Source organism: Pholcus phalangioides, unplaced genomic scaffold, assembly GCF_987345545.1.
Source record: "Pholcus phalangioides strain wild (caught in Gottingen) unplaced genomic scaffold, Ppha-v1.0 ptg000002l_1, whole genome shotgun sequence".
Classification (NCBI taxonomy): domain Eukaryota; kingdom Metazoa; phylum Arthropoda; class Arachnida; order Araneae; family Pholcidae; genus Pholcus; species Pholcus phalangioides.
The window spans coordinates 3,530,961-3,553,735 of record NW_028301595.1 but is presented as its reverse complement, the minus strand read 5'-3'; the positions used below and the strand labels follow the sequence as shown (position 1 = coordinate 3,553,735).

General features: G+C 35.5%; 2 protein-coding genes across 2 annotated transcripts in view; one reads left to right on the top strand and one right to left on the bottom strand.

Moving 5' to 3' along the window:
* Window positions 1–825: 825 nt before the first annotated feature.
* Window positions 826–18,650, bottom strand: LOC149089079 (translation machinery-associated protein 16). Its single transcript, XM_089237219.1, has 7 exons — window positions 18,580–18,650; window positions 17,321–17,418; window positions 15,481–15,518; window positions 13,251–13,335; window positions 12,883–13,028; window positions 11,249–11,291; window positions 826–1,120 (listed from the first exon to the last, which is right to left on the bottom strand). The coding sequence occupies exons 1-7, from the start codon at window positions 18,580–18,582 to the stop codon at window positions 874–876; spliced, it is 660 nt and encodes a 219-aa protein (XP_089093345.1). The 5' UTR covers window positions 18,583–18,650; the 3' UTR covers window positions 826–873.
* A 198-nt stretch (window positions 18,651–18,848) lies between these two features.
* Window positions 18,849–22,775, top strand: part of LOC149089078 (telomere length regulation protein TEL2 homolog) — a 38,463-nt gene continuing 34,536 nt past the window's right edge. The window contains exons 1-2 of the mRNA XM_089237217.1: window positions 18,849–19,205; window positions 21,796–22,002. Of these exons, the coding sequence (XP_089093343.1) occupies window positions 18,892–19,205; window positions 21,796–22,002 (521 nt within the window). The 5' untranslated portion in view covers window positions 18,849–18,891. The remainder of the gene's footprint in view (window positions 19,206–21,795; window positions 22,003–22,775) is intronic.

Genomic DNA, 22,775 nt, shown 5'->3' with positions numbered 1-22,775 from the left:
ACATTACGGCAAAGAGGCGGGGTTCATTGCAAAAATAATACCAGCGCTTAATAATTTTGGTGCCCCTCAGCACAAATTTTATATATTCTATGGGAGAAGAGAATCGAAAATTCATAACATTAAAATCATGAGAATTCAGAACAAAAGGAATAATAATTTCAGAATAAATGAAAATAATTTTATAATAAATGAAAATAATTTTATAATAAATGAAAATAATTTTATAATAAATGAAAATAATTTTATAATAAATGAAAATAATTTTATAATAAATGAAAATAATTTTATAATAAATGAAAATAATTTTATAATAAATGAAAATAATTTTATAATAAATGAAAATAATTTTATAATAAATGAAAGAAATAATTTGAATAATTCAGAATTCCAGAAAATTATAAAAATTTGTAATTCCAAAAAAAGATGAAAATTATAAAATTTATTTTAAAAAAATTCCAGAATTGGTGGAAAAATTCAGAATTTATGAAAGACAAATTATAATCTTGTGTCCCCTCCCAAAACGTTGTGGTGTCCTTTAGATCACACCCCCCCCCCTAAGGGTGGCGCTGCTATGAAGGGGGGCCCCCCTGGCTAAATTTTGGTTGTGAAGTTTGTTGTCGTGAAAAACTTCATGACCCTTACTGACGTTGACCAAAAGTATCCTAACAGTCTTGGTATTTCACGTCGAAGAAAATTCAATGATGGTTATTTTACTTTTTATACAACTAAAGCATACACTGCACATAATAAAGGAAAGTACCGTATGCAAGATCACTCATTATAATTTAAGATATTTTTGCTAATGTGGAATAGGAAAAGACGATCCACAGTATCTATTTTTATTATTTACACGACAACCGAAAACAAAATATTCTACACCATTTCAGATGAATTCTCTTCTCTGTCAGAATTTTCTCTTTCAGATTCTACGTCTGCATCTTCTTTATCAGAACCTTCTGCATTATTTTTTTCTTCTTCATATTTCCCTTCAGAGTCCATCATTCTATCGGATTCTTCCACATCATTTTTTACTTCTTCAGATTCCATCTCATCAAGTTTCTTCCGAGACAGCAATGTTATATCAATGTTACTCAAGTACCTAGCTTCTCCATTCCATTCTCTAGAATAGAAACGAAAACTATAAACACACACAAAAAAAAATCACCAATCAAACATACTTTCAATTGAATGAACTCCACAAAAATTTCACATTTTAACTAATCAAAGATCACCTCAAATGATAAACCAAAAAAATCTGTTTGGTGAATTAAAAAAACAATTCTAATAGTCAACGAAACCTAGTAATAACTTGAAATAGAATACCATCGAAACCCAATATCTCTATCAAATGAAAATTGAAAATAAAATGAAAATAAAATGAAAATAAAAGTTCAAGAATTTACCATCTTCACTTAAAAATATGAAAGAAAGATGGCAGCAGAACATGAAACAAGCACAATTCGGACAACATAAATACATTGGGGGGGGGGCATCTCATATGTTAGGGCAAGTGAAGTGTCAGGGAGAAAACATCAGGGCAAAATGTTAAAATTCCACAGAGGAATGTATATGAGGTGCATGTACGTTAAAGTAGTAGTAGTAGTAGTATTTTATCCTCTTGGAGATTTCAAACCCCCATTCTCATATCCTAAAAAAGTGTGTGTGCATGTGAAAAATTTCCTCTAATTTAAACCAAATTTTTTTAGGAGCCAATCATGGTTTTTGTGCTCAAGGCACAGTCCTAAATAATGTTTCCTGATTTTTCCATGCCGTGATTACGTCTTTCAACATGAGTAGTTACATAATGAATTCAGCAAATTTTTAGTCATCCTAGAACTCTAATTTAGCAATCACATATACAGTGGATCCTGCTTACAATGCTCCTACTAAGCACGCCTTCCAGCCTAGTACGACTTATTTCCGTGTCTCCACTCTTACGAGTAAACATCAAAATTTTCTTTTTAAACCTTTTTCTCATAAAGGTTTTTGAAACCCGTTATAAGTGGGATCTACTGTAGAATATTTCCACAGGTGCCAAAATCAATTTTCTAGTCGCCATGGAGACCTGGCATGTGATATATTTCTCAAGCCCTTTCTTTCTTTCTTTCAAACTGAGCACAACTCAGGTCTATCACCATCTATGGGTGATTTACTACCCAGTGAGTTGTGCGGGGAGTGTAACTGTGTGTGTACCGAACAGTCTGAGTGTGTATGTAGTGTTGCGTTTGATTTTTCAGTGCCGCCATCTATATTTCAGAAGTGAAGCGATTGATGTGTTATGATTGAATTACAATTGTACTGTTAGTAGGTCTGTTGCTCTCTGTGGCAAGACTTTTTAAAGAAGAGATCGGTTAGCATTTACGCCTTGAAGTTGAGAACCACAGAAAACCAACTTCAAGTCAACCACTGCTGTGACAACTTTTTTAAACCCTGCCCTAATACAATGTAATTTCCCATAACTATCATGAAACATTTTTTTTACGAAACTCTTGCCATCTCGAATCCTCAAATTGTAGACTCATCATGTCATCCCAACTTCGACGTGCAAATGTGAGACGATCTCCCCGTTAAAAAGTCTTGCCACAGAGAGCCACACACAGGCCTACAATGGTGAAATATTCTATCATTGCACTTCACCCATAGTTGGAAAAATTGATGGCAGTTGGCAGCACCACACATAATGAGCACACACACACATTGCACAGAAACAAACTTTACATCAGGCTCAGAACACGGATGCACACATTCCAGCATGTACAGATGTATGTTAGAAATTCAGCAGAGGAATATGGATGAGGTACATGTGTGGCTCAGTAGCAGTCAGGGTTGGTAAAAAAAACGGTTTTTTTTGGTTTAAACAGTTTTTTTTTGTTTTAAATAGTATTAGCATTAAAAACAATGAAATTTCAGAAAAATCCTTCAAACTTCTAATAATTAACTAAAATAAAATGTTTATTAATGTAATTAACGCTATTCCCATGCTAATTAATCAATAAATATTTATTACATTTTAACAAAAACCAACTTTTGCAATTTAATTATTTTTTGCTCAACTCAATGGATTACTGAGTGTTTGAAAATTCTTTTAATGTTATTATTAATCATATAATATATAAAGGTTTTTCTCCAGTTACTTTCAGTGTATTTAATTAGGAAGCTATTTTGCAAAAAGTAATAAAAATTAGGTGAATATAATGTATTTAATGAAGCATAAATAATGCAGATTAATTAGCAATGATTTACGATATACAGGGTGATTATAACTAAGGTTCTAATTTCAAAACACTGTAAAAAAAGAATGATTGTCAGAATGACTTGAAAATTGACATGAATATTCCTGAAAAAATTAAATTTTATTTGATAAAGGGGAAAAAATACTTAAAAACGTAAAATTAATGACATCATCCAACATGTGGGAAATTTGCTCACAGAATGGAAACAATAGCCAGTCATGGCAGAATGATACCTTAATTATAGCATTTCACGATTTCATAATTCATGGAAACATCATAAAAAACAAAGTAATTGAACAAATAACTACAACTTACTTAAGAAATGTTAAATATGTTGTTCACCGTGTTTTGGCTATGAGGTGAAAGCACAAAAATTCTTGTTCAACAACAGATCAGAGTATGCCATGATCATGATGTGGATGTGCTTGCAATTCATCTTTATTAAACCAAACGCGCCCCCACGTTAATATTCCTGAGGAACTTCTAACATATAGGGGATGCACTGAAGCTTGCAATTCACAAAAGTTTGCTATTTGACCACTGTTCATAACATTTTGAGGTACCCTCCACAGCCAGAATTTGCAAGGATTAAGGTGCATCCTATCAAAATGGGTCTTCAGCAGCTGCTTTGCTGGTATTGCAATGCGCATATTGATAGAAGTTCTATCCACACACTGATTCTGTGGAAGTGCCGAAATGATGTGGTTGCACAAAATAGATTATACTGCTGGCCAAGTACAGCATCATCTACTTGCCCCACATTTTGCACTTTTTTCTTTTGCGAAAGAAACTTCCATTGCTTCAGGAGTATCCATGCAAATTTTCAAGTAATTCTGATCAGTACTTATTGTATAGTTTTGGAATCAAAACTTTAATTATAATCACCCTGTATATAGCTGATTATTTTTCATAAATCTGTTACTACTATACAGTAGAACCTTGATTAACTCGGTTTAACAGTGTGCGTGTGAAAGTATAAAAAAACAACTATTGAATATTAAGACTACTACTTCACCGCACACCAACTCAGGTCATATATCGCCATATAGCAATTTCCAACCAGTGGAGTTGGGTGGGAAATGAAGGCTCCATCCATCGGTGGTCGCCCTAGGTTCGGTAGGCAAAGAACTAGCTTCTGATGTTCTCTGCCCGGATTCGAACCCATGGACCTTGATGGTAACCTTCATAGTGGAAGACAAGCATCTTTACCACTGCGCCACTCTGGCGGAATATTAAGACTGGAAGATCTACAGTAGGAGATATGTTACTTCTTATGGGAAAGAAAATGAAAATGTATGTGAGGTAATGTAACTACTAGTACACTAGTCTTTAAGGACAGCTGGTGTCTTTATTGTATTATAGGACCACCTGCCCCTAGCATGATGGCGTCACTACTGTAGCTACTTCTTTGTGAAGGGAAAAAGAAACCCTGTGACCACTACATACACTAAGTGGTTTTTTTTTATTATATTGCTCTCATTTTTTTTTAAATTTTCGTTGTGTATTTTCGATAGACTTAAATTTATTTTTCTCGTTTGCATTTCATTTTCATTGTTTTTTCGCCAGGTTTGTGTTTTCTTGCTTCTTTGATATAAATTTGTAGGTTTTTGGACGTTAGTGTTAGCAAACAGTGTATACTTTTTCCCGGGTACTCTCAATAACTTTGTTTTTCCTTCCATTTGGGCCTATTGTTGTAGTGTTAGTGATTTGAGATAGTTAGCTAATTCTAATAAGTATAAATTGTACTTTGTAGCTTAATACTTTTTTTAGAGGGTGTTGTATTCTTTATATACATATTTATTTTATTCTTCGTGATTTAGTGCTGAGCATTCTATTTTATGTAATTTTTTTGTATAATCTCTTACGTATATTTTGCATAGTAATGTATTTTACATTATTTTAATTTCCAGTTAACATTTCTCATTTTCCTATTTTTAAGTATTATTATTATCTAGCTTTAGCAATAGTGTTAGTATGTCTCGACCTCGACTAGTGTTGTGTAGAGCTTGCGACGGGAGGTTTCCCTGGTCTAGGGGTATAGTAGCTGATAGTTTCAATTGTAAAGGGTGCTTGGATAGGAAAAGGCTGGAACTCGAGGTCGAAGCTTTACAGGAAAAGGTTAGGGTGCTAGAGGGCCCGGTTATAATGGAGCCTCTGGTCGTCGAGCCACTTGTTGATAAAGAAGCAATCTCCACTAACAACGACAGTTTAGAGGGCGAATGGGTGGTCATGGATGAGGTAGAGCGGGATAGCAATAGGGGTTTAATCATCGGTGATTCTATGGTTAGAGAACTTGGGAACCGAGTGTGTAGGGATTTTCGGGGTTTCGAGCACTGTTGTCTTCCTGGGGGGAAGATTGGCAACGTTCGAGACATTTTTCATCACCGAAAGTTGCCCTTGCGGGTGATTCTGTAGGTGGGAACAAATCAGGTAGGAGCGAATATTAGTGAGTCTGTCAGAGTACCGGGATTTACTATTATCCGCTAGGGAGGGGGGGTTCAGATGTGGCAGTGATTTCAGTGCTGCCAAGGGGTAGTAGGGGATATAGGAGTAAGATCCACCAATTCAATATAGGCCTGAAGGACATTTGCTCCTCTCTTGGAGTCACGTTCTTGGAGCTTCCCGCATTTACCGATAGGTGGCTTCGTTCGGATGGGATCCATCTAAATAAGGGGGGGGGGGGTTTACGATAGTCTTAGGTCCGGTTTTTTACTTCCAGACCACGTAGTTGGGAATACAGGTTAGTTAATGATAATAACAACAGTACTGACGGGGAATTACCCACCTCTGACTTGGATGGCTTCTCGATTCTCAAAAGGCAGTTTGGGAAGTGGATAGACAAGAATAATGAATTGTCGAATAATCAGCATGGGTTCAGGAAGGGGAAGTCATGTGTAACTAACCTCCTTTGCTTCTATGATCACGTGACTAAGGCTTTGGGTCCGAGCAAAAATGTAGACGTTGTTTACCTTGATTTCCAGAAGGCATTCGATCGGGTCCAATATGGCAAACTCTTGAAGCGTTTACACGAGATTGGAATTGGGGGCAACTTGCTGAATTGGATAGAATCATGGTTAAGAGATAGGTCGCAACAAGTTATGGTGAACGGGGAATTCTCCGGTTGGACAGACGTCACAAGTGGAGTTCCTCAGGGAAGTGTCCTTGGCCCCATACTTTTTTCACTTTTTATCAACAAACTCTATCAGGGTATCGATGGGACTACTAGCAAATTCGCAGATGATGTGAAGCTAATGGGGGTAATCGGGAATGAAAGCGATAGGGAGTTGCTCCAGACCAACTTAAACAGGATTGCAGCATGGGCAAATGAATGGAGCATGACGTTTAGCGTAGATAAGTGCATGGTCGCTCATTTTGGTTTGAACAACCCACAGTTCTCTTATGAGTTGAATGGTGTCACTATCCCGGATGCAACTAGGGTCAGCAATTTGGGAATTCTCATTGATGAGCGGCTTAGGTTTTCTGAACATTGTTCAGCGGTGGTCAAAAAGCGAATAGAATGCTTGGTCTCATTTTCAAAAAGGTCTCTTCGCGTTCCCCTAAAGTCATTCTTCCGCTTTTTCGAGGTTTAGTTCGTCCTGGACTGGAGTATGCTGTAAGGTTTTGGAGACCATACCTACAGAGGGACATAGACTTGGTTGAAGGGGTGCAGAGAAGAGCTACGCGTGCCCTTATTGGCGCACAGGGCTTGAGTTATGAAGAGAGACTTCATTTTTTGAATATGTTTACATTGGATGAACGCAGGCGTCGAGGAGATATGATCGAAGTGCTTAAAATTTTCAATGGGATTCATAGGATGGACCATGAACTTTTAGTACACCGCCAATCGACTGCTTTTACAAGGGGACACCAGTATCGATTGGTGAGGGACAATGCAAGGTTATGGTGTCGCAGGGAATTTTTCTCGAATAGGGTTGTTAATAAATGGAATAGCTTACCCCCCGGAGGTAGTAAATTGTAACACAATTGACACGTTTAAAAAGAAGTACGATAAACATGTTTGGGTAAATCGAGAAGCTATCCATTCTTAGAATAAGACAACCATAAGTATTCTTTATGGGTGTTGTATAATATTTTATCATGTGTATATATTGTTTATAATTTGTGTTAATAGCATTTTTAATTGGGTTGCTGTATTTTTGAAATATATGACAACCATATTTTTATGGGCATCTTTTTATCAGCCACCTCGTTGGGCATTTTTTCTGTTGTGGCGTTGTATTTGTATTTGTATTACTACATTTAGATGTATGATGCAATCCTTATTCATGAATTTGTTAAAGATAGAGCATCAGAATGTAGCCAAAGGTTAGAAAATGTTGTAAGAATGAGAAATTTTGGCTTTTATATATAACTTTAAATAACTAAGATACTTCATATGAAAAATATATATATATATTCTGGCCACTTTTATGAGACTTTTTGAAAAAAACTACTTATAAAATCTTATGTCATTTAAAGATATACCATCAGAATGTACCCCAAGGATGTAAAATGTGGTAAAAATGAAACATTTCAGCTGATAATGAACCAATATGATATTTTTCAAGGGAAAAAATGATATTTAGGTAACTTTTATTTGATTTTTTGAAAAAAAATTTTATAAAATTTTATAAAACCACTTGGTTAAAACCAAGGTTTAAACCAAACAACCCTGGTAGCAGTAGAGACATCATATCAGGAAAATGAACAGATGAACAATTTGTTAAGGTGTATGAAAAACTTCTTTGTTTTTCAGGTTGAAATTAAAAAAAACTTTCACCAAAGATATTTTTTATTTCGAAATATAAGGAATATACCATATAACTCGTGTATAAGCCGACCCCCCTTTAGGACTAACAAAGCAGCAATAAATTGAAAATCCAAGTATAAGCCAAAAAATCTGTGCATTTTAGGGAAAAAAAATTCTTATATTTCCATGCAAACTAAATAGCTTGCAGAAATTTACAATAGAAAATGATTAAAACTTTTTAATACATTTCATCTGAGTCTCCAAGCTCATCATAATCTATAAGATCATCATAGGGGATGCAGCATCTTTGTTTTTATCCTCATCTGGGCTGTCATCGCCATTGTCACTTTCAAACAGGATATCATCTTCAGTTCCGTCCATCGCAATGCTGATGCAACACTTTTTGAAGGATCGGGTGATAATTTCGGAGGAAACAGAATTCCACGCCTCATGTACCCATTGGCACACTAGGCCAATGTCAGGTATCTTCAAAGCACCACTTTTTGTAGTTTTTTTTATCATCGGAATTCATCCATTCGATCCACAAATTCCTCAAATAGTCTTTGAGAGGCTTGTTGATGCTCACATCTAAAGGCTGTACAATCGATGTTAGCCCACCTTGTATCAAAGCCAATGTTTTCAATTTCTTTGCCTCGGCTTTGACATTATCGGTTCTGTGGGGTTTGACCATATCCCATACCAATAATACCGGTTTCTCGAATACTGCTACAAAAATGACTACTGATTTCGGGTGTGGATATTTTCTCATCAAAAACTGACCCAAGTATAAGCTGATCCCTCCCCCCCCCCCTATTTCAGGAACAAATTTTTACACAAAAAAGCACAACTTATACACAAGTATATATGGTAAATGCTTTTTATTCATCGTAGAAACCATTAAACTCCTCATCACTCTCATCTTGTACCTCACAATCAGCTACATAAACTTTTGTTCATTACACTGCTCAACAACAATGAAAAAATTTCCTGTTCCCAAGGAAACTTAAACCCTTTAGGGCATATTGGGGGCTGTTGATTTCAAAACTGGTGTTGGTATTGCCGAGTTGGCTCTAGTTTTTGAAATAATGCATAGTCTCAACATTTCAATATATATAGCCTGCAGCCACTAATGTTTGCATCAAATTTTTAATTTTGATTTATTAGTTATATTTTCCTATTTATTCAATATATTATTACATTTACATCATGATCAGACATCAGTGGTCTTTATTTATTGATGTTAAGTTTATTATTGATTAACATTTTGCACACTTTAAATGTGATTTGTATGATGCTTATGTATTACTATTAAAAATTAAATTTCACTTTATCTCAAAAACTAGAGCCAATCTGACAAAGCAATCTAGATTCTGAATCAGCACCCTAAAATCATTACTACTATTAAATCACACATGTCCCTCATCTGCATTTCTCTGCGTAACTTCTAACGAATTGGTGCACGTTGGAATATGCTTGTGTGTGTGTTGTCATGTGAACCTAACATAGTTTGTTTTTGTGAAATGCTTGCTATGTGTAGTGCTGCCATCTGCTATCAATTTTTGTAACAAGTTGAGTCAACGATTGGGAGTTTGTCAACGATTGTTGAGTCAAGTTGGGACAACGATTGAATAATTGTATCCTTGTAGGCCTATTGCTCTGAGGCGAGACTTTTTAATGGATATCAGCTCACATTCGCGGCTTGAGGTTGGGAAAACCACAGAAAATCAACTTCAGCCGACCACCACTGTGACGAAGGTGGGGTTTGAACCCAGGTCCTCGAGATGCGAGTCCATCACTGTAACCACTTAACCACCACAGCAGACCCTAAAATCACTGAAAAATCTTTGAGAACAAAATCAGTGTTGAGCAGTGTATCATCATCAGAGTCACTCATTTAAATTGCATAGTCCTCCGTACCATCCATTGCATGGATGGAAACCTCCCAACAACAGCCCCTAATGGAATCGATCTACAGTGCTATTTTAGCATCCGAAAATTTAGGCTCGCAGAGCTGAGGTAGAACACAACAGAAATGAATTAGCAAGAAAAACTGATATGGACCAAGACAATGTACTAGCAACCCCAAACCGTTCTTTGTTTCCACCCCATGATCAACTAGACCAGCAATTCTCAACCTTTTCTGACTCACAGAGCCCTTTTTCAACTTATAATTTCTATGGCAGAGCCCTGTTTGGTTCAAGGAGTCCTTTTTAGTACATAATATACATGGCAGAAAACTTTATGCCTCTTTTTTTTATTTATTTCGCAAATTGACTGATTTATTTTACTTTCCTTGAGCAGCTGCGGAGCCCCAATGGCTCCACAGAGCACCGCTGAACTAGACCATACATGCTCAACTCATGACACACGGGCCAAAGACATGGCCCTCTGGGTCACCTAATGTGTAATGCGGCGATCTCAAGCCTAATTTTGTAAGAATTAACTAAGTAACACATTCTCAGATCACTTCAATGATCTGCAGCACATTCACAGATAAATTAAGTGATACAAGGGGCTGATCCAGATCACTTCAGTGATCCGTGGTACATTCCCACTTCAATTAAGTGGTCGACAGCACATTTTCAGGTCCTTTAGGTGATCTTTAAATGCAACTATAGAGCACTTGGTGGCCCTTTTTTGCCCTCCACTGCCTCTAATATACCCATATAGCATTTGCACCCAGAAAAAAGAAAGCATACATAATTGTTAATCACTGTAGAGTTCAAGGATCTTTCAAAGTTACAAGACAGTTTCAACTGTTACAGTTTGAATAGTGACAACAGAGTTCATTTTGCCAGAACATGCTTCTCGGTTAGCATCCATAAAAATACAAGGCCACAACAGACAAAATGCCCAACGAGGTGGCTGAGAAAAAGATGCCCATAACAAGTGTGGATGTCATAGGCCTATATTACTAAAATACAGAAATGCAATAAAAAAAAAAAAATCTAGTTTATTTATCTATAGCTTATAAATTGTGGTTGCAAACTGATGATTCTTGGCATGTTGTAGAGTAGATCAAGAAAAATAAGCCAAAAACCTTTCACAATCCTAGAATATTACCAGGTATTTTGTTATTGCTATTCATCGCTATGTCTCACAAAATCCATAACAATATCTTGAAAAATCCTTAGGTCCTTCTGAGCCATGGTCAAGGAAGGCTGCTTAAATTTTAAACTGTACGAACAGCCTGTGCTAAATTCATCAAATGTCACTTAGAAAAGAAATCTTTAAATAAATATTCGCATGAGAAAGAGCATATTACCTGAAGAATTCAAAAGAATCTTCCTTCAGAAGGTTCGGAACTTCTACAAAAAAAAAAAAAGATAATCATAAATAAAACTAATTAGCATCACCAGAAAAATACATATAATTATTTTATGCAAAAAGAGAACTTTTTGCTAAATTTGCTTTTTTGATATTTACTTTTTTGACATTTCACACTTATGTTGCTGTTATATGTCAAAAGGCCATCATTTTGTTTTGCCTGACAAAAGATATCCGTGGCTGAAGTTTCAAAATTTCTGCATGAAAGCCTACAGTCTTGGAAAATTTTCTAAAAACTAGTTTTTGTGACTAATGCCCTTTTTGCATGGAGCGATTAAAAAAAAACTAAGTAAAAAATAGGCAATCTAAAGCACAAAAATTGTTCGATTCTAACCAATTCTTCATTGTTTCAGTACTTTCTATTAATTAGAATCACTCGGGATCAGTTAATGTATGGTTCGAAAAGTGTAGGCGTGTATATACATACATATATATATATTCTATTCTCTCACATACATTGTTATCTCTCGCAAAGTACTTGCCAAAAATTTTAACTACTAACTAAAAATTATTATTTTGAAATTCTTGTTTTTTAATTTTTTTGTTAATATTTTGTGTCTAATATTTCCCAATATTTCTATTCTTCAATATTTTTTCTCCTAAATGTTTCACAATTTTAGTTGTATTTTTTGTGATAATAAAACTTTTAGAAAAAACTAACTGGATTTCATAATTTCTTCATAATAACTTTTTTTACTTAACAAATATTTTTTCCCCTTAAATATTTTTTATTATTCATGAACTTTGTGAAAATAGTATATTTTTGTCAAAGTTTAAAGATATACAGTCAAACCTCGTTAGAACGTCACCCGGTTAACACGTCACTCCGCTTACCGGATCACTTTTTGGAAGTCCCAATTGTCCTCAGGCAGGAATTGGCAAGCTATGGCTTACTCCGTTTAACAAGTCACTCCGCTTACTAAGTCATATTTTTGCTCTCCCAAGAGTGACTCATTAACGAGGTTTGACTGTATATATTTATTTTTAATTTTTTTTCTACAACTGATCCAACTTAAGAAACTATGGGTCCAAATTAGGAAACTAGTTTCCTAAGCTGGACCAATTTCACTTTTGGTTTTCATGATACTGTTTAAATATGAAATGAGATATAGTTTTAATAACAATATTTTTAAACATAAATATAGTACCTAACATCCTACTCAGTTTGGTGGTTTTTAATGAATAGTATGACAGTAATTTAGCAAAATGTGTGAAGTGGTCCAATTTAGGCTACTTTCTCCTATTACATACAAAAATTTGTCTAACTAATATAAAAATTTGTCTATTTTATGCACAAATTTTACTTTTTTTTACTATTTTATTTTTCATATTAGTTCTTTCCTAGTATATTCTTGTTTGATATAAATATACATTCACAACAATTTCAAATAATGCATACTCTGAATCAAATACTCTGTCAATTGTTTTCATTTTAGTTAAAAATGGGTAAGAAATTCTAGGGGAAATTTTTAGGGTGGGTTGTCTCCACGCTCAGAGTCACAAGAAAAGTCATGAAACTTAATATTTCTATTGGGTACAATCCAGAATGAATTCATTAATTAAAATTCGTACCAATTCCAAATGTCTCATAGTCATCCTTTTCTTTATCAGCAGCAAACCCCAGAAATTGCTTCTTCATATGCTCGTTGTTTTTCCTGAATTTCATATTTTTGATCTCTACTTCTGCTGAGAGCTTTTCATCATTTCTTTCAAGGTACCTACAATGAAAATCATGAGTCAATAACATTTGATCACAACATAACCACAAGCTTACTACAACACAGTACATCAATATTAAATATGATAACCAATTCATTGTAAAACTTTTTCACAGAAAAATGACAAATTATCATATTGAATACACACACATGTGTAGGCATGCAAGCATGCGTAAACCTCAAACATCTCTACCTTTTTAATCAATAAATCTATTATCTAACCTTGAGATCAGGTCTTTCAAATCAGATGGAGAATATCTTTTCTTTTCGTGATCCAAATTATTGAGAAACCACCTCAGCATCTTCACTGAAAGATTGAGTTAATGTTAAAATTAGACAAGAACACATCATCACATACATTGAAGGACTACTTTACTGCACACCAACTCCTGTCAAATTACAATATGGCGATGTCCAACCAGTGTAGTTGGGTGGGAAATGAAGGTGCCATCTATCAGTGGTCACCCCCCCAGGCTCAGCAGATAAAGAACTTGCTTTCAATGTTCTTCTCCTGGATTCAAACCTGTGTACCTGATGGTAACCTTCATGGCAGAAGACGAGCATCTTACAACTGCACCACTCAGGAGACCATCCCCTGTCTGCACCACTCTGGCACATTAAAGGACTGAACACATCCTGCTTCACATCTCAGAGAGATATTGAAGCCTTGCAGACAACACACTTCGTTATTCCCTCCAGATATTTACAAATAACCAAACAAATAACAGTGTTAACTTCACCTGTGAATGAAGATACATAAATTTTGCAAAAAAAATTAATTTCAAAATCTGAAATTTTGCACTTATTTGCAAAAGAAATTCAATTTTTTATATTATTTATTTATTCATCAATAAGTCAAAATTTCTTCTTTTTTTTTTGCAAGAAACGAATGAAACCAAAACGTTATTATTTTTTAAAGTATAATTACAGGGATAGCTATTACATTAATTAATTAAAAGCTAGAATAGGTCCACAACTACGGAGAAGCAGGCGGGTCTGGTGCCCCGGCTGCTGGGTCAAAGAGGGTGCTAAATTCACCTTTTAACCGTTTTTCAATGTTACACAGGGGTGCCAGAATACATGCTTGCTAGATGATCAAACATCTAGTTACAGCCCTGTTTTTGCATGTACCACTTTGTTAGATATTTTACAGAGGAATGTGTACGAGGTGCGAGTATGTACAGCTAAGTATAGTAGTAATAGTCAAATAACACGCAAATTTCCACAAATCCCACACTCATGTCAGAAAAGGCAACACATCATGTTTAATTTATATTGTTACTTAAATGAATTACTAGTTTCATGTCTGTCTTAAGGAACATACACAAAGTGTGGCTATTAATTTCCAGGACTGTTCAAATAATTCCAAAAGTATTAATGTAAAGTACATACACGTTTAATACGTTTCGAAGTAACTTCCGCCTGCCGTGATACACTTTTGTGATCGGCAGTACAACTGTTGGAAACAATTTTTAAAGTCATCTTCTGGAATCCATTTAGTTTGGATGTCAAGTTTGCCTTGATATCGTAAATATCCTGATATCTTGTTCCCTTTAGTGATGTTTTCAGTTTAGACCACTAGAAATAGTCCCCGGGTGCCAAGTCCAGAGAATATGGAGGGTGGTTGAACTGAAAATTTCCCGCTTGGCCAAAAAATGCTGCACAGGCAGCGCAATGTGCAGAAGTGTGTTGTCGTGCAGATGCACCACCTATCCTTTTTTCTGAGACTTTACTCTCAGAATTCTTTTGCGAAGTCTGACCAGAACTTCTGCATAGAATATTCTTGTGACGGTCGTACCAGGTGAAAAAAATTCAGGATGGATTAGGCCTTTGCTATCAAAGAAAGTGATTAACATGACCATACCTTTAGATTGTTGAAATCAGAATTTTTATTTTTTCAGAAAACAGGGACTCCGCCATTCTGAGCTCTGTCACTTGGGTTCAGGTTCATATTGATAGCACCATGACTCATCACCAATGACAATCAAATCTAGGAAAGCAGGATCATTTTATGCATTTCACTAGCACTTTGTCCAATTTTAAAGCAAAACTTAATGTTTATTCTCTGCTCCATTATTTGCACTGGAATAACACTGCTTTCACACCTAACATATTCTTGCGTGCTTGCACACAATAAACTGGAATGAGAATGCCGTGCTGAGCAGAAATTGTGCACAGATATATCACCATTTAAATGCAACCAATCACTAACCAGCAAACTTTCAATTCTAATAATTATGGTTATAGAATATAGTGAGAACTAAATCCAAAATAGGAGTACCCCCTCTAGTGGCTTCTGATACATGCTGATACAAAAATTTTTCGAGCACCAACTTAAGAAAGTCTCTTTCATACTGATCTCTACATGAAAGGTTCTCCCAATGAATACCTGGGTAATTGAACATTTCAACGACTGAAAAAAAATCTAACTATAAAAGAGTTTTAAGTTTACGTTTTGCTTTCTGCTTTATGGACAGCTCCTCATGACGCCTGGAAAGAAGAAAAGGAGAAAAAAAAAATAAAAAGGTACACATACTTATAATTTATTTGCATGTGAAACAAATACAACTTGATCATTTCGAAACCAGAATTCTAAACTTAAACAGATGAGAGAGAAAAATATATATATATAATTTATTAAATAAAAGCTGCATGAATAACATTACTGTTTGGCGGAGAAAAAATATCTGGGGGTGTCTGGCTCATATACGAATACAGGATGAAGGCCAGGGGGTCAGTCCAAACTTTGGTTACGTGCTCCTGTTCTTAAGAAAATGATCAATGATTTTTTGAAAAAGTAATTTTGTGGAAAATGAAACTAGTTATTTTTGTACAAAAGAAATAAAATTTGATATCTATCTTCGATTCTGTTGATTAGCATTTTGTGAAAGGCCAGTTTTCCAGATTTAGAATTGTGAGAAGGGTCTGGGAAAACTGACCCAATTTTTAGCCTTACGGACCCCTGAAGGCAGGGCTTCATAAATCAGAAAAATAATTGAGGCACCAGTCAATTTTTTTAGGAGCCAAGCATATTTTGTTTCTGAGGGAAATGGTGAAAACTTTTTTTTTTGGCTAGTCGAATAATAAGAAAACCACCTTTTTGGTGTTGGTAGACACGTGAAATAATTAAAAAAAAAAACTATGTCATTCTCAAACTCTGGTTTGGTGATCAAACATTTAAATTTTAAACACCAATGCCAATTTTTCAGTTGCTGTGGCAACCTGGCATCTGGGATTTGACAGGCCCTGGCCAGAACAAAAATGTTCCCTCTTGCACTTTGATATTTCAGTAACTGAATAGCACTGATCAACACTAGCAACAAGTTTCATATATTTTGACAGCTCATTTCCGACTAGGAGAATCTCAGATGATCTGAACATTTTTTTCTTTTGTCATTCGAAAGTTTTTTCTGGCTCTTCATTTTATTACTTTTGCTGCACCAAACGGTTGTTTTCTACTCACAAGGGCTAATTAGGCAGAGAGCTACAGTGTACTGCAATTCCAAATAGCAACGTTCAAATTTTTTTTCATATGTCTCGCCAAGAGGTTGGAATGCACTAATTTTCTTCATTTTCCTTCCTTTTTCGTTTGTTGCCACTTAGTATTGTGCCTTAATCTATAGGCTATATATAAAATTGATTTTCTGCGTGCGTATAAATTCTATATACAAATCTACAATTTTAGATCGATTGTCACCAGATTTTGCATATATACTAAATGGGACCTGACTTGAACGATGACTACTTTAAAAGTTCGTCAGAGCAAGGCAAATGCCTGAAATGGGCAAAAAACTGTTGGATAACAATGGCTTTTACGCCTTAACAAACCGCTTTCAGAACGTTTACTTTGATTCCCTAGCAATGCGTTTCAGACATGTATATGCCTTTACAATGGTTTGTCACTTCTTTAACTTTAGTTTATCCCTTTATAATGGTTTGCCACATTTTCAATACTCTCAGTAATGAGGTTTTTTCAACAGACGTCAGAATCATCATTAGCATCACTTTGAGGGTCAGGCAAAGGATGATCACCATAGAAATCAGTGTTAAGATTGCTGATTCTACTTACATTACTCCAGTCCCTTGAATATCATTATACAGGTGTTTCACTGTAATTTGAAACAAAGATTAAAACTCAACGGAATATGACCCATTTTGCAACGGTTTTATTATTTGAAGGATTATATTAAAGGGGTTCTTAACAACTCTTGACAGTGTTAAAAAATTCAAGATGTGTCAGCAATATCACATATGAATTGAATTTATCAGTAAAATGAAATAAGTATTATTACCTTTCACGCCTCATGAAGTGATGTTCTTTCCTGCTCAGCTGAGATGCTTTCCTGCTGTTAGGATGAATAGGCTTCTCCTTTTGTCTCTTTACTTTAGGCTGATGAAAGATAAGTGCTTAATCAATAACAGCTTCAACTTTTTTCATTTCAGCAAATTTAATTATCATTTACTAAAACATATGTAATTATCATTATTATGGAACAGCTATAGCAGCATTGGGCATAGTGACCCTCTTTTGAGTTGGCAGATATAGTGCTATAAATTCCAAACGTTTTGAGATGCTCTCAGTCTGGAATATAGTAAATACACAAAGCATCAATACTAATTCATCATACAATTCTTGTATGAGAAAAAGTCAAAAAATTCCAAAATATGTACAAAACATGAAAAAATATACATTTAAAAAATCACCATGCAAAAAAATAGCATGTGTTTTTAAAATGCATCTTTTCTATTTCTTAGTGCACATATGTATAGTCCTCCGACCACGAGATGAATTTTCGCTGCGTCATGTCACGTCACGTCACGTCGGATGACTTTATTCAATTTTTTTTTGGTAAAACGATTGTACATCAAGAAAACTCCATCAGTGACTGAGCTTTCAGGATTGGCATGTCCTTCTAGGATAAAATAGAATCGTTTGACATGACGTGCCGTAGCCAAATCTCATCTCGTGGTAGGAGGACTATATTTCATTTACAAAAAAAATATCCCCTCATACATATATACCCTCGTGGCTATATACCGCATATGCAAATAACTTCTACATATTTTTTATTCAAGATTTTTTAATTTTCAGTTTGTTGTAGTTGCTCAATAACGAAAATACCAGTATATGACAAAATAATTTTTACAATATTTCTAAAAAAAATTTAACACTTTGACATATCTCCACAAAAACCCCTTACAATAAAGCGGCTAATATCCGTAAGATACTTTATAAATATATGCCTTAATTCACTTAACTTCATCTGCGGGGGGGAAAAACCGATGTTATGAAAACAACGAATATTTATTTGAAAAATTATGAAAAAATTGTGAGCGCTTAAATAAACCTTAAAAAATATGCATTTATACGCATTGATGCTAAAAAAAAAAAAGGTCAAAATATGTTTCTTGGTCCGCACAGTATCGTTATATCGAGGCTTCACTGTTTTAATAAATATTCCAAAAATTTATCAAAAATAAATAAATTATAAATTGCGGTCAGTCATTAAATTTAAAAAAAAATCGGTTGATAAAGACGAGCTGTTTTTACCATTTTGATTACCGCGTGGTAGCCGCAAGTACAAATGTAAACAACGAGAAGACGCAATGCGACGGCTTTGACCAAAATCATATTCCTGGACTGAATGAAAAAATATTTTCAAATAAATAATTTGAAAGAATAAATTTGTAAGTTCTAAATATTTGGATGAAATATAAATGATAAATATTTTCAGATTAATATGTATTTTATTTTTCTATTTCTGTTTCATCAGCTACGTGATGTTTTGCGAGGAAGTGAAAACTACCAGGTCAAGAACGTCCATATCTTTTTTCCAAACAACGATTTTCACGCTTTTTTCTCATGGCTTCCAGGCCGGATAGACTCCGCATAATACAACTTAGAGACGCTTTTTCGGGCGCCGAGAACGAAGTGAAATCGGATAAATGGTTTCTATTGGAAAGTATTTCGAAAGAACTATTGAATGATGGCGATCTTGATACTCTAAAATGCGGCGCCGTCGAAGATTACGTCGACGTCCTAACAATACTGTTGGATTCACTGCGTCCAACGCTGTTTGAAACGAAGCATCAAGAGAAAATGTTTGATGGCTTGTTTCTTAAATGCAGTAAACAAAATGCTTTCGTGGTCTTGATGCGGTCTTTGGAAACAAGCAGGTAAACTCGCTTTGAAGTTCAAACACTTGTTCACAGCAGAGATGCGGCTTCGGAACCGATGCAGTATAATCCAGATCGCTTGGCGTCTTTTTTTTTTTTCGGCGCTAAACACGTCCGACGGCCCGAAGAAAAATCGCCTAAGCCGTGACTGACTACGGACGCCGAAAAAAAAAAACCAGCTAAGAAACATAGCACAAGCAGAAACCAACAATAATAGTACAAATAAATATTCTCAGTATGAAAAAATAAAACCTGGACTCTCTTCGAAATAATAAATCGATCCGGGCATAAATTTCTCCAGGTATCCAGACTTTTTAAAATAATAGTAAACTATGAAATAATGATGTTTCTTTACAACACTGAAAACGGAAGGGCAGAAGTTACAAAAAGTAATACAAATAAATATATCGGGAAAATACAACCTGACAGAAACATAATCCTAGAGAGACGACGACGGAAAACAAAATGACGCTATTTCAAATACTATTACACAAAAGGTGACAGCATTTGAATAACCCGCATTACTAGGGCCACCTGGAATGGAAAATCTAAAAAAAAATTACATTAACCTGACGCCATTATGTGTGCCTTGGCAACTTATGGCATCCTTGGTGATCTGGATTATACTGCATGTGTACCACTGCTCCACTCTAATTTAACTCTAATTTACTTGGGTCCCGCGACCCAGGTTGGTGGCAAAATTTGGGTCCTTTTCAGAACATCTGCTGTATGGTCCACCACTTGGTGACTTGTGGTGACTTTTTTGTGCCAAACATGTCTGGTGGCCCGATGAAATGTCGCCAAGGCCATCAGACACTACAGATGCCAGAATAAAAATCACCTTGTACAAAACATAATAAGAAACCACCAAGCATAATAATTGTAAAAATATCACTCTCTAGACTAAACATCAGTATAGAAAAAATAAGACCTGGACTCTTTAATAAACGGATCTGTGCATAAGGAATTCCGGGCATGAAATATTTCTCTGGGTTCTTTTTAAATAATAAACCGATAAGACGGATAAAAACCGATAAGAAGGCTTGACAATGGATAAATAAGTAATAAATATTACGAAATAATGAAATGGAATGAATAACAAAATGATATGATACAACCTGACCAGTAGATAATAATCCAAGAGTGACAGGAGAAGGGGGGGAATAATAATCCAAGAGACGCTGGAAGTGCAACAACGGCTGTTTTGAATTTTTGAAAAACGCTGTGAACAAAAGAAAACACCTGTTTGGCGAAGCTAGTGCCACCTGGTATCACCCAGTGGAAACTGGAAAGATGTTGAAAAATACGGCAACCCAGAGCCCCATTATGACGGTCTTGGAAACTTATTGCGGGGAAAAAGTCTTTACGGGTACCCCCCCCCCCCCCCCCCCCCGTGAATCAAACAAATTTTAGTTACCCTTATTGCGCGTCAAATTGGTGCTAAGACCTCAGGTTGTAACCTGATGCATAGTGTAGAGAAATAAAAAAGGATTATTTTACCCTCTCCATTTTTTTTTTCAACCTCTTTTCTCCACTGCACAGTAATAATCCAAGTTACATGCTGGAATAATCCAAAGGGCAACCACGCACTTACTTTTTATGACAGTACACGTATGATAAACTTTTTAAGAAATTGGGAAAATGTAAGAGGTGAAATTTACCGTAAAAATCAATTCCGCAGGGTTTTTGAAGTAGTTGCAAAGCCTCAGTCGCACAGAAGCAATTTAACACGATGAAGAAATTGTTGCTGAAACGCCACTACGAGCAGTGTATGCAGCGAAAGTGAGCATGAAAGTGAATTCAGGCAAAGTTCGACAGTGTAGAAAACACTTCATCAAATCTCTAATACACTCAGTGTCCTCTTAACACATAGGCCCACCTGGGAACCTCAAGAGAAGAAGGGCCTCACAAAAAACCAGAACCAGTTTAAATTTGCGACAATTGGCCAGGTAGGGCCTTAGAAAAATTACTTGGCCCATGATATTTTTAAGGCGGACTTGATACACCTGCATGTGAATATTCAAGTAAGGCATAAAAGAGGGAACCTAGTAAAACTGCTGCGGCTACAACAATAGGCATGATTTCAGTTTTATTTCATCGTGATAGCTCATGACCCCTCACCTTTGAATATAAATATAATAAAATGAATTAGAAATGCTGCGGCTTACCACAATGCAAATGCACTGGAATATTTGTAAATCTATAAATGAGATAACTGGGCCAAGAGCCGTTATTATTTTGATATTGATGCACCTGAACCACAGCACTAAACCAAAAAAAAAAAATTTTTTTTTATAATGTGTCATTATTAATATTTTGCCAAGCTCTAATAGACAAACAAGACAGTAGAATCCAGTCGGAGCAGGCAAACACAGAGAAAATAAACAAATATTATAGGTGCCACATTTGGCGACTCTCTGTAGGGTATCTAAACTTCTCTCATTCCACCCTTTATACCTATAACCGAAGTTTTGAACAGTTTCAAAAAAAGAAAGTGGCGCAAAATTTTTTAAAATTGTTGGTGTGGTTTTATTCTGTTCGTTTCTCTTGTATTTTATTAATTTGCCTTTTTGTTTTCTTCCGTATGCAGTCCCAGTTACAAGCAGAAGAAAATATTGGATTTACTGGAGAAGTTCTTGAATCTAGGATTACTAGTTTCCGTTCTTTCGAGTCAGTGCGTCAGTAGTGATGTCCAAACATTGAAGCTGATGGCCTCTTCTGGAGTTTGGAATGAGCTTCTGACATTCCTCGTGTCACTGCCTGATAGAGTTGCAAACAAGATGCAAAGAGAAATGAAGTAATATCTTATAACTGATAATAAATATAATGTAAGCAAGACACATAATTTACATATTTCTTGGAATAAGTGCTGGAACAGCTTTGGTATAAGGGACACACCAAATTGGACACTTTTTCGACGATAAGTTGCCAACGTTGGTGCTCTGGTTTGTCGTTGTTCCAGAACGTTCCTCCAATGCCAGGTGGCGCTAGTTTTGTTTGTAGCACGTCTTTTCAAACTTTTTGTCTTTTGGCTCCGAGCATTAGGATTACATTTTCATCTGCCTGTAAGACTATCGTTTCTATGCTGGTGATTTTTTTTTTTTCCAGCATCCGGGCCTTGGCGACTTTTGGTCAGGTTGTCTGACATGTTTGACGCTGAAAAAAAATTGCAGAAAACCGTCAAAAAATACCAAAGCTGTTCTGGAGTTAGGTTTGCTTTGATGTTGCAACACAGTTTTTGTAGTTTCAATTTTTTGTATTCTGTGCAAATATCGTTGGACTTCACATCTGCACTCAATAGTATCACAGATTGAAATATGGTAGCAGCAGTTCTCAGCCTGTTCTTTATGGGTCGCAAAACCTTTTTTAATAAATAATTTCTGTTACAGAGCCCCTGGGAAGTGCACATGGATCCCCAGTGACTCCATGTAGCACCAGTTAAGAACCATTGCCATATTTCATAACCAATAAATGAGAAAAGCAAAATTTTATTACAGAAAAAAAAAATTGTCTTCTTGAAGAACTGAACTGTTTTTTCTACTCTGTCTCTATAACAGACTAGAAAAAACA

Coding starts and splice junctions, on each gene's coding strand:
- LOC149089079 (XM_089237219.1), bottom strand. Junction 13,336..15,480: donor CATAAAGCAGAAAGCAAAAC/GTAAACTTAAAA, acceptor TCAATCTTTCAG/TGAAGATGCTGAGGTGGTTT. Junction 1,121..11,248: donor GATTCTTTTGAATTCTTCAG/GTAATATGCTCT, acceptor TTTCTATTCTAG/AGAATGGAATGGAGAAGCTA.